The sequence below is a fragment of the Gekko japonicus genome, unplaced genomic scaffold (genome assembly GCF_001447785.1).
Source record: "Gekko japonicus isolate JY-2015 unplaced genomic scaffold, Gekko_japonicus_V1.1 scaffold88, whole genome shotgun sequence".
In the NCBI taxonomy this organism is placed as follows: domain Eukaryota; kingdom Metazoa; phylum Chordata; class Lepidosauria; order Squamata; family Gekkonidae; genus Gekko; species Gekko japonicus.
The window spans coordinates 963340-976666 of NW_015160209.1; the positions used below are offsets into that span (position 1 = coordinate 963340).

The following is a 13327-nucleotide window of genomic DNA, read 5'->3' on the forward strand; positions in this document are numbered from 1 at the left end:
AGAAAAGGCCGTAGCTGGCTCATCAGCTGAAGCTCCTGAAAGGCACCTCGGGCCACTGCTGCCACCTGTACAACCAACTGGTGGCCATGGTCTAGGAACAAACTCAAACTACCAACCTGATCCTTTACGGGGAGTGCAACCTCATCCAGAACAGGGAATAACCCATTTTCAGGGCCAGACTTTCCCCCACCAGTACCACTTCCTTTTTGTCAGGATGACATCAGAAGATGTCATAGTCCCACTGTACACTGCATCAGTCAGGCCGCATCAGGAGTACTGTGTGCAGTTCTGGAGGCCCCACTTCAAAAAGAATGTGGATGGAATGGAGTGGGTGCAGAGGAGAATGATGAGGGTGATCAGGAGCCTGGAGACCAAGCCCTTTGAGGAACTTGGGAATGTTCAGGCTGAAGAAGAAGAGGTTGAGGGGGGATATGATTGCTCTCTTTAAGTACCTGAAGGGCAGTCACATAGGAGGGCAGGAAACAGATGATAGGACTTGCAATAATGGGTTTAAATGAAAAGTGGGAAGGCTGGATATTAGGAAAAACGTTTTTACAGTAAGAGTTGTTCAACAGTGGAATAAGCTACCCAGGGAAGTGGTGAGCTCCCTCTCACTAGCAGTCTTTAAGCACTGGCTGGACAAACATTTGTCGGGGTGCTCTAGGCTGATCACTCTAGGTTGATCCTGCATTGAGCAGGGAGTTGGACTAGATAGCCTGTATGGCCCCTTCCAACTCTGTGATTCTATTATTCTATTCTAGGATTAAGTTTCAGCTTGTAAGCCTTCATCCATTTCAAAACAGCCTCCAGGCACCTGTTCACAGTTTCCACAGCCTCCCTGGGGTCTGCAGGTCACACAAGACAGAGCTGTCATCTGCATATTCATGGAAGCTCAGCCCAAATCTCCAGATGACCTCTCCCAGCAGTTTTATATAGATGTTGAAAAACATTGGGGACAAGATGGAACCTTGGGAAACGCCACAGGTCAAAGGTGAATTGGTAGAGCAGCAGTCCCCCAGCACCATACTCTGAAAATTACCCTTGAGGTAGGCCCAGAAACACCACCGAAAGGAGATCCAGAAGGATATTGTTATCTATGGTATCAAAAGTTGCTGAGAGGTCCCGGAGAATTAGCATGGTCGCATTCCCCCATCCATTTCCTGGTGTATGTCATCCACTAGGGTGATAAAGGCCATTTCAGTCCCCTAACCAGGCCTGAAACCAGTTTGGAATGAATCTAAATAATCCACTTTATTCAGGAATCCCTGAAGCTGGCCAACTACCACTCATTCAATCACCTTGCTCAAGAATGGTACATTGTTATTCAACTCTCCTTGGTCTAGAGTAGGTTTCTTTACGAGTGAATGCACCATGGTGTCAAGGCAGAAACAACCACCATGTCTCTCTCAGGGAGGCTTTAACTGTTTCCCAGACCCAGTCTACCACCACCACCAGGACAGATTTAAGCAGCCAGGAGGAGCACGGGTTGTACAAACAGATAATAGGTTGTACAAGGGTTGCACAAACTTCCAAGGAACCTGTCCACATCCGCAGAATGGACAAGCTGAAAGGTAGCCCACACAACTGGACAAATCAGCACCCTGGGCTAATGCAGAGTACAAGTCGGAACAGATCAAAGAGATTTTATCCACAAAGTGATTAGCAAAATGATCATAGTGAGAACATTCCCAAAGCAACTAGTAAGAATCAAATTCAATATCAGTCAATAAAATTAAACTGAATTACACTAAAACTATAACAAAACACAATGGATAAAAATTGAATGCAAAAGTCAAGGAACAAAGCAGCTCAACCAAATGCCTAACAAAACACTAGTGGACTGTACACAGAGCTACCACTAAGAATGTACGATGGACTGCACTTTTTAAAGTTTAGAAGTGCTATGTAAACCGATAAAGGACTGTGAAGGGCTAATTCTTCACAAAGCCAGTGATAGGGTTGGCAGACCCCCTGTAAAATTGCCTACAAACCATAGAGATTTGCCCAAAACCTAAGGCGTCACCTTCTCAATGTCGGTGATGTCATTGCAATGTGGGTGCTTTGTGCACAAAGCAGAACATCCCTGAAAGGAGCCAGGATTCCCCCACCGGCTGCAAGGTAGGACCTGGCAACCCTAGCCAGAGAGCCTGGAGTGACAGGCTGTTCCAAGAGATCTGATTGGTTAGCATCAGCTGAGCAGAGAAAGAATTCTGGATGCTGAGGAGAATTCAGTCTGATTTTAGCCCTAGCTGAGAAGAGTCAAATACTCACAGTTTCAGAATTCAGCCCTGACTGAAAGCAGTTTAACACAGACTGGGGAAAGTTGGCAAGGACCAGTGGGTAGTTAGATGGAGACTCCCATTCAGGCCAAGGAGAAGGGATAGATCTTCTAGAGGGAGAAGGAATTTCCCTACCCAATCTAAACAGAGTAATAGCTCTGAAGTGTGCTGGTCTGGTGTGGTTAGAAACTGCCTTTAGACAGCTTCAGAGTCAGTTAAAAACTCAAGACAAGTACTGGAAAGAGTGTACCAGCCTTCTGGAAACCAAAAGAGTCAGAGAATACTCAAAGAAAGTATACTGGAGTGTTTGGGAAAACACTGGGGGAAAAGCCTCTCAACATAAAGCTTTAAGTAACTGTGAATAGCTTAAGAAACTCTCATTAGCCTGAAACACAAGAACTAAAGTCTGTGCATGTACTGGTTTTATCTCAGAGTTATCTATATTGAGTTACCTCAGAAATTTCAACCCTTGATTTCACCTGACCTTTCCTCGATATGTTGAATAAAATATTTTGTTAATTTTGAACTTCAAAACATCTCAAGTGCAGTGGTTTAAGTTAAAGGGTGATCCCGACCCTTCTTGTCAGGTTTCTGGGCTGAGCCAGCAGTAAAGTTCTTCAGGAAAGAAGAAAACAGACCACTAGGGCTGCTCAGTCAGAAAGGGAAAGAAAAACGGAAAATCTTGCCTACCTCCTGGGTAGGGAAGTGGACAGGGCCGTCACAGAAGGACTTATTACTAATTATTAGCCACTAATTTCAAGTAGTAAGGCAATTAGTAGGCCAGAGAAGGGTCTCCAAGACACTTTCACCCAACAAGTAATTAACATGTGGAATTCACGGCTGCAGGAAGTGGTGGAAGCATAGACAGCTTCAAGAGGGGACTGAATAAACATATGGAGCAGAGGTCCATCAGTAGTTATTAGCCACAAAGTATAGATGGAAAACTGTCTGGGGCAGTGATGCTCTGTATTCTTGGTGCTTGGGGGGGCAACAATGGGAGGGCTTCTGGAGTTCTGACCCCACTGGTGGGCCTCCTGATGGCACCTGGTTTTTGGCCACTGTGTGACACAGAATGTTGGACTGCATGCCTAATCCAAAGTGACATCTCTTATGTTTTTACACATCTCAGTGAATGTGCCAATCTGTACAGATACAGGAGGTCTAGATGTCCTGGTCCCAGACCATTAGGATCATGTGAATATATAATGTTTCTTTACATTGGATCAGACCATTGGTCCATCTAGTTATGTAATTATCATCTACTGTAACTGACTGTATTGCACCTCTCCAAAACCTCAGGCAGAGGTCCTTCCCAACCCAGCCACTCAACAGCCCTTAAATAGAGATGACAGGGTTTGAAACTGGGGTTTTGGGACATGCTCAGAATGTCCTCCGTTTCAAGGGAAAGTCCACAAATATTCCAAGTGACAGTAAGCTTGCCGTGTTCTGTCTGGAGGGATGTGTCTGAAGACCAAACTATACGTGACACGATTAACTCTCCTAACCACTTGATGACAGACAGACAGACAGACAGACAGACAGACAGACAGAAAGGAGAGAGAGATCGAGATCTATATTATTTCCTCTTTTCCTTCTCCTGGTAGCACTTGTATCCTCAGACTGCATTATGACATGCTACGGGGGGAAACTGAAGACCCAATTACAACATTTTGATTACTCCTTACATGGAATTTATATCTCTAAATCCAGTTATTTATAAAAGTTCCACTGAGCTGGAACAAATAGCATCCTTCTGCATATGGCGGGATCGCCCCTCATGGATGGAGCCCTTACATGTGTAGGGAAGTAGGGAAGCATTTCTGAATGCAACCCACTGTGTTATTCAGAATGGATGCAATGCAAAGCTACAAACCAAAAAGGTAATGAGATATCCATCGTGCACAAGCCCTCAATAAAAATAACTATTTTGTAACAGACAATTACACATCCTGCTACAAATGTTCTGGTTATAAAACAATCCAGGGCTGGATTCTTACTATGTTTTCCACTGACAATAGGCATTTTCACCGACAGGAAACAGTTATTTTTACCAGTTCCGCTCTCCCACTAATGACCCCCATACCATGCTATTCCCAGGAGTCTACTGTATTTCATGGGCACACCAGACTACAAGGGTCAGGGGAGTTGGAAAGTTTGCTACCACAAGCACGGCTTCTTATGTGCTAAACAGGATCTATGCCTTTGTATATATTTGGTTCAGTATTGTTTTGGGTTTCTTCTTTCATGAAAAAAAAATAATCATTTCCTTTTTTAAGTTTTTTAATTAAAAACATATCCAAAAGTGAATATACAAAACATATACAAAAATATTAAAAACATATACAAAAGTGAATATACAAAACATATACACATATACAAAAGTCTTTTCTCCCTTTCTTTCTCAATCCATCTATACAGTCTTGACCATCTTTTCTCAAAAACCTCTTTGTCCATCCCATTTAGTATCAAGCTCAGCTTATCTATTTCTGCTACATTTATCAATTTATAAATTATTTCCTCTCTTCGGGGTGTTTTGTCTGATTTCCAATATTTGGCCCACAGAATTCTCGCTGATGTCAAAATATAGGTAATCACATAGACTTCATTATATTTGTAATCTTCCAGTAACATGTTTAACAAATAAGTTTCAGGGGTAAGTGGCAGGTTTACATTTACTAATTCTTGTATTATTATTATTTTTATTTCCAATAATTTTGACTCTTTACGCATCGCCACCACATATGATAAAATGTGCTTACATTAATTTTACATTTCCAGCAATTACTAGAACAATTAGTATAACATTTAGCTATCCTTTCTGGAGGCCAATACCACCTATGAAACATTTTAAACACATTTTCCTTAAAATAAATCATTCTCATATATTTAGTAATTTTCCATATTTTAGACCATTCGTTAAACTCAATACAATGCCCCATATCTCTCATCCAGGATATCATAGTAGATTTTACTACCTCATCTAACATATAGTCTTCTAGCAAGAATTTATACACTTTTTAGTCATTTTGACATTGGATGAGAGCCAGATTTTATCTAAATCATTTTTGTTATCATAGAAACCTGTATATATAAATGTGAATAAATTTTCGATTCTTAACAGTTGAGCTACTACAGTTTCAGAATCCATTCAAAAAAAGCTCGGTCTATGATTTCATTCATTTAATATCTATAACATTAAATTAAAATTAACAGCTACAGCATTGAAGATATCTGCCTATCCACACACGTTTTAGATTTATGATACTTTTTTGTAGGAATGCAAACCATCCTTTGATCCATTGCTAGCTAAGCAATGTACTAAACATTTTCCCCTGGCAAAAAAAAATCTCTAACATGTATGCTCCTCTGTTCTTAAGCTCTACACAGCAAACCAGATGTTTAGTTACTTAAACTAGCTCTTGTGATAGAGGAAGATTTATTGCAGAGAACTCTCATAAAACTTGGCTTACTCTTGCAAAAATAATTCAAACTTAGTCAGTCTGAAGTGGGAAACTATCATATATCTGTTCTTATGCATTTAGTAAATGTTTATTGATTTCTAACCAAAACACTTATCCAAAATTCACTACTAACATTAGGGCTGCTAGGCTGGCAAATGAATGGAGAATCGCTGCTGCAGGAGAAGGCCTCGTCAGTGATGTCATGACAGTGCCAATGACTCGGTGATGGCACTTCCAGTGTGACCAGAAATTACGTCAGCACTTCTAACATTCACCCCAACCTGTATGATTTAACCATAGAATGCTAGTGCATTCCCGGTGACACACAGATGTCACGTCCAGTTGTGCAGGAAGTGACATCAGCACATCAGGAAGCTGGCCATCCGATCCCCCATTTCCCTCTTATTTTTCTCCCACTACCTAGCTGAGCCGCAGTGGGAAAGGCTGCCAGTACCCAGAGATCATTTCGGGGGAGAACGCGGGGGAACGCAGTTCCCCCGGGTGATGTACGGGGGGGGGACACATGATGAAGCCCAGCCCCCTGCTTCCGGCTGCCCCGCTTCCGGCCCTCATTCAGCCAGGAGGAGGCAGGAGAAGAGGGAGAGTAAGTTGCTTCCTCCCTGCCTCTCCTCATCCCTGCCTGCCTGGGGCCAGGGAGGGCCTTCGCGGGGCTTCCTTGCACTCCCGCCGGCCTTGCAGGTCCACCGCCGGGCCCCTCATGGGGCTCGGCAGTGGAGCTGCAAGGCCGGAAGTAGCGGCCGGGACAGTTGGGGGCGGGGTGTGTGGCCTTATGACACACTTCCAGTGCCCCCCCCCAAAAAATTAAACCACAGCATTCTTGAGTATACAGTCTGGAAGTTGGACAAAGCCCTTTGTTGCTGGCAGGGAGGGAAATGGGGAATAGCCTGCTAACTGCTGCACAGGTATTTAAGGCATACAGGTGCAAGCCAAAAGGCTCTTTGTTTTGAAACACTTTAACTCTGGTTTTCTTCTAAAATGGCAAGCACAATTAATATAGCATAAATTCAGTCCTCACAATAAGAGAACATTTGGTGGCATCTCACCATTTTAATCAACATCAACAAAGTTCACAATTAGACAACTTCCATTGTCAATGCCTTCAGTCTTCTCCCCATGTGCTAAGGTATATAAATCTACATGTTAATCTTATTTTTGGATTATTTTTTGAGCTCAGGGCAGTGAACATGATTCTTCCCACCCCCATTTTATCCTCAAAACAACCCTGTTGTATAGGTAAAAAGGGTTCTGGTTCATAGGATTAGTTTTTAGCACAGAGAGCTGTCCTAAAGTCACCCAATGAACTTCACGACAGAGGGGAGATTTGAACTGCATGCCTAGTCCCAGTCCATGGGATACTCTAGGATTTACAAAAAAAATACTGAAGACATTTTGCAAATCATAGCGTGTCTATGACATCACTCCCAATTTTTACTGGAATTTTTACTGATCAACATGTTAGCGCAACAGCAGTACATACCCCAATTCCACTCCCATTTCCTCCCACCAGCAGGCAAACCACTGGCTATAGCAGGAGACCTGGTAACCCTAGCCACACTTTCTTGCCCACCCACTCCTGGTACTTCCACTCCTTACTTAAATGAAACACTTTTCTCTCTCTGGCATTTCACAAACTATGTAGAACAGAAATGTTCAGGATGGGATTATTATACATATCAATAGACCTAATCGCTATATTATAATGTAATGGTTTAAGAGGGTACTATAATAAAGGGAACGGGACTATACCATCACCACCTTGGGGATCCTGAATTGGGCATAATGGTGGCATAGAAATGCTTTAAATAACAAAATAAGACTGTGTATAGTATGATCTATTTGCTTTAGCCATTATCTTGTTCTGACTACATTGTTTTCTACCCACTGAATTTCAGTTTTGATTTTGTTAATGTATCAATAGATCTAATTTTCAATATGTCCAAATCTGTGGATACTTAGCTCCAGAGACTGGAGTAAGGAATAAACAAGACAGATCTTTCTACAAACCTGAAAATGCCCCAGGTTTGCAGAAAAATCTGAAATCTAAAAACACAACAATACATTGTTAACCCCCCACTAGGGTTACCAGACCCCCTCCCCAGTTTGGTGGGGGTTACCCGCTTTTGTGGGAGTTCTACCCAACACCCGGCCAGCTGGTCGGCGAGGGAAGCCCCACCCCCAAGCCCCAACACCCTCTTGAGAAAGAGAAGGGAGAGGGGTGGCTGTGGGCCACGCACCCAATCTCCAGGTGGGGCCCTCCAGCTGCGGACACTTAAGCGGACCCCTTTAAGTGCTCACAGCTGGCAGGACAGGGCCCTATGTGCCCAATCTCCAAGCCAAATTGCTACTCAGAGAGCTGATGCGCGGGGCCCTCCGGCTACGGGCATGTAAAGGGACCCCTTAAAGTGCTCACAGCCAGCGGGGCAGGGCCCCGTGCACCCAATCTCTGAGCAAAAATGCTGCTGGGAGATCAGGAGCACGGGCCCCTGTCCTGCCAGCTGTGTGCACTTAAAGGGACCCCTTTAAGTGCTCGCAGCTGGCAGGACCGCCCCCATGGGGTTTGGCCTTGGAGCTAGGATGTCCCCAACATGATGTCATCACGATGGGGATGCCCTACCCCCTACGGAACCGCCCCCCAAAGTCCCCTGATGGGGACAAAGATAGACCTGGCAACCCTAAATCCCACCCTGAAATAATAAAAGTGCCTATAGCTTTAAAAAGCAAATGTACTCAGTAGCCATTGCTAGGCAACCACAACAGTATTGTCAAGACTTCCTTTCCATCATGAAAATTGAGGGGGGGCAGAGGAATCCTTTTCCAGAACTGTTTGGTCTCTGAAAGAGGGCTTATTGGGGCCTGGCCTGCCAGCAACAGCCAATTGACTTGCTACACACAACTTGCATGTCTCACTCAGCCTCGCATTGTTCAACAGCAGCCATCCCATGTGTGGCGCAGTGATTAAGAGTTCCAAGCAAGGAGACCCTCTTTCCATTCTCATCCTTCCTATTCCAGGGTTCCTTGAGGTCACAATGGCTTGTTCAATGACCAGGCAGATAACAACCAAATGTGTGTTTATTGCAGGCTTTTCCCCTTTGAATATTTGTGGCTTTTTTAAAAAAAATGGACAACTACTATTATTCATCATATCACCCGTGCTTTGCCATATTGCTTACATTTCTATAAATATGGAACAACTTCAAACCCAGATACTATACAGATTTTAAGCCATCACGTCTTCTCAAAGTTGTTAAATTTATGCTGCTTAATACACATAGGCTGCTATTTCTCACCTACAGAATTATACATTGACTGAAGACAGGCACTTATATTTTCCTAACCAGTTATCAATCACACCAACCCCATTTATTTTTTCCAACTGAAAAGACAGATCAGCATGAGAAAATGTACAGCAGAAGAGCAAGACTATAATTCAGAAAGCTTTACCCTGATATTTTCATTATTTTAATTTACATCACTGGCTGACATATGTTTTGATTTAATCATCGGATTCTGCAGAAGGCACATTGAACGAGACGATCCAGAAACTGCATGGCAGCTGCTGAGTGCATCACAACTTTCTCTCTTCTCCTCTCCTCTCCTCTCTAGTGTAACAATCTCAATATGTGACAAGGTAATAGGATGTTTGCATGCTTTCAGTGGCAACCACACATTCTCTTGTTTATTCCATTTTGAGCAATTCACACAAAAATAAGAGTCACAAGTGGGGACCCCTGAGAAAATATAGTAGAAAGAGGATGGGACAGATAGGGAAAGGAGCATTCCCTCAACACCTATTTCCCTACCACTGAGCCCAGTACTGGATGTAGGTTGCTTTGGGCATTTTCTGTGGTCTTTAGGCTTAAAAAGCCCTGCCCAGTGACATCCCTCGCACACATATGTTAGCAGTCAGACCCTTCCTCCCGCATAGGGGCAATTTAGTGGTTATCATACAATATCACCTCAAAAACCATAAGTATACACTGCCTGGCCTAAAATTGACACACAAGATGGATGCCAGCCAGAGACAAGCTTGGGAAAAATATTTTTGAAGGCAAGTCAGAAGTGGCTTACTAACAAACCTCTCCACACCCTCAGGAAATGCACAGTTAAGGAACAATGGGTCTCCAAGATAGGATTAGTCCAAGGTGAGGTGACTATCACATGCCCCATCTTACTTCCCCCTTACCCATTTACCCCAATTTAGCAACACTTAATATTATTCACCCAAAACTGGTAGTTTTCCTGTCCGGTACTCAAAGGGACATCAAGAAACTTTAACACCTATGGTTCAGATTTCCCAAGATCATTTGTTCATCCCCAGACATTAACTTTGGTGTACATTAACTTTGGTGTACATTTTGATATTAATTTTGGGGGCAAACATGTCAGACTGCCCCAGGAAACATTTTTCCTATAAGTACCAGCACTATTTGCCATAGCTCTCTCTGTGTGTGTGTGTGTGTATGTGTGTGTGTTCTCGACATCAAACCTCATAGTCCCAGTTCATGTAGATCTCCTCTATTTGTTCTGTGAAATGCTGGTCATTTTGCAGCTTTTTTAGATTGGTAACTATTGCCTCCCCGAAATCACTTTCTCCCACTTCCTCTCTATCTTCTCTTAGCTAGCCTGTGTGTTTTTCTCTGAGTTTGTATGTGTGCATTGCCCTTCTATTCTTATTTCAATAAAACCCTTTTCAGTATCCAATTAAATAAGAGACTGCCTCTTTGGGTAGCACATGTATACACACACCCACACACAGAGAGAGATGGGTGCAGAGCAGTAGCTCAGCTACCCCTAAAAGCAATGGTACCAAATAGCTACTGCCACCCATGCTCACCCACCCTCTCAAGAGTGTGGCTATCAAACAACACACCAGTGCTTGGCTCCAGTAGCAACTTCTTGCTACCCCCTTCCTGATTATTAATTACCTAGCAAAAGGTGCACCATAACAATGTTCCCACATTCATCTCTGGGGTAGAACAATAACAACGCTGAAGTATCTTTGCATCCATTCTCCTTTTATTCACATTTATATATACAGAACTTATCATCAAGCAACTTAAAAGAATACAAAGCATCAGCACTTACATCCATGTAAAGTACAATAGAGCTTGCTGAGTTCATTATATTAATTAACACACACACCCCAGTACACAGGCAAGGTGAGTTTTGGTATCACAGAAATGGATTTTTAATTCCAAATCCATCCCATTTATACATTTTCAAGAGATTGCCTCATATTACCATCACTTTTTACCATCAGTTAGCTGTCCCACTTAATTGGGCTCATATCCTTAATTAATGTATTTTTTATAAAACACAATACCTGAAAAATTACTTTCATCCATATATTCTTAGATAATATACCTTAAATTTCTGCATATGCCTTGTTAACACATTTTTGCTACCTTTAATCATGACAACGATATATAAATGCTCTACAGGTACGTAACTATTTACTGGCCATTAACCAACTGACCACATCTTCAAACATACATTTCTTCCATCCTTGCCTGGAGGCCAAACTCATTATTTTCATGATGTTACTCTTCCTTGAATTTAATTTCTCTATTAATGAACTTCTAATCTATACCTGTCTTTGAACATACTCAAAGCCCTGATTCGAGTTTTATTCTGGGTGCACCATACATATTTATGGAAATAGCGATTCCCTGCTTGCAGCCTGCAGAAGAGCTTGTGATGATGTTGCGAAACTCTGCCAGCTTTTTTCTCTCTGATACTTTAGCTAAATTCATTACAAGAAGCAAGCAGGTGGTAACAAGTAGCTGCAAACTCAAACAGGCTCAGACTGCCATCCAGGGGAAGGTAGGTGAGTGCCTGACCAGCAGACATTGCTTAGTACCATTTCAGCTAGCAGTGACCATGTAGCTGCTGCCTCAGCACCTGACTGCTCTGTGCCCTGGCACCTGTGTAGGGTGCTTCTCAGGTGGGTGTCAGGACAACAGCATCATGCTGAGGACACCTCCAAGCACTAGAACTGGCCTTGCCCACCAACAGTCTCTTTCTCCACTCATCCAGGAAGGGACAGTGCAGTGGGAGGGATTCTTGCCTTATTTTCCCCTCTTCGCATTGCCTATTGGGAAACATGGATGGAATTGTAAAGGGGGGGCCCTGTTATATTATTTAATCGGTTTTTTTAAAAAAAATTCTATCACTAATATACCAATTAACATGAAAGTAAATTACACAAACCAAAAACAAATTAACAGGACAAATACTTTTAAAACCTTGGACAGGGAAATGGGGGGAGGGGAAGGGGATATTAGTTTTTTTTCAACTAGAGAACAGACAATATACAAGGTGGCTGAGTAGATCGGTTCCGGGGGGGGCAGCTAAGTACCAAGAGTCATCAGTACATCAATGAGTTTGAGGCAGCAGTCAGTGGAGACCTCTCCTGCCTCATACAGTTTGCAATTTCCATCATCTGTTATCTGGATATGAACAGACCAAGCTCATGAACAGAATATTACTACCACCAGCTAGAGACAGGATGAAGAAATTCTATTCTTAGATTGTTCCCAATGTTACATAATGTACTGTAATGAATATAAGGAAAGCACAATGGGCAGACTTCTAAATGCCTTCTACATCAGATACAATGACAAATTTTGTGACATTACCTCCCATCCTTCAATGTGAGACTGCCATTCTTCTAAAACCTCTAATTTTTCCATCTGCCTCTTTGCCTCATTTATATTGGAACAGACAGATTTCATTGCTTGGAGAGCTTCCATTAAGGCAGAGTAGTCACTGTGTTTTTTGGGAGTGCGCTTTAACAGCTCCTGTTTAAAAAAAATCAATTTTATTTTATTTTCTCAACAGGAAACTTAAGGTGGAAACCTGTGACACACTTGCAAAGGTATCTCTTTCTCTGTCTTTTCTTCCCCCAGTAATTCCATGTGAGCCATTCAAATGTGGATGGTGATGGCCGGGAGACCTTCATGGACAAAAGGCCACACAGGGTCTACACTGACCACAGGAAATCACATCCTCATTCTCCCACTAGTGGAAGAAACTTGGAGGAACAAGCTTTTCACTCTTGCAAGAGAAAGGGGAACATTTCATTGATTCCCCTTCATGACTGCACACCCCCCCCCCCATGCCACGTGCCATTTTATGCACCATTGACAAAGTTACAGAGGTCTGCTGAAGGAAGGAAAGGCAGAGAATAGCATACTCTGGTGGCATTTCCATGCATGGTTACCTGAAAGTACACTCCACTGAATCAAAATAAGCACGCATAAGACTGGACCATCACACTGAGTAGAAAGATCAGTGAATCACCTAAGCATGAAAATCACTGTGCACAAACTCACAGCCTAAAAGGAGCAGACATATGTGTGGCACTCTTGAACTTCCACAAATCTTCATCCTGAGTCAATCAAATTCAATCTGACAACGTAAGGAATTCCATGCAAGTGCTACTGCCAAGAGAGGAACAGGACAGCTCTGTCCTGTAAAGCCACTAACAGGTCAAACTGATGCTTATCTCAGCACCACAGCACCACAGCACCAAGCCACTGGATGGCATCACTGACCTGCCATAAT

At 42.8% G+C, this 13327-nt stretch overlaps 1 protein-coding gene across 1 annotated transcript in view; it reads right to left on the bottom strand.

The window, feature by feature from the left end:
* Positions 1-13327, bottom strand: part of PREX2 (phosphatidylinositol-3,4,5-trisphosphate-dependent Rac exchange factor 2) — a 221094-nt gene that overhangs the window by 157462 nt on the left and 50305 nt on the right. The window contains exon 6 of the mRNA XM_015408888.1: positions 12400-12561. Within this exon, the coding sequence (XP_015264374.1) occupies positions 12400-12561 (162 nt within the window). The remainder of the gene's footprint in view (positions 1-12399; positions 12562-13327) is intronic.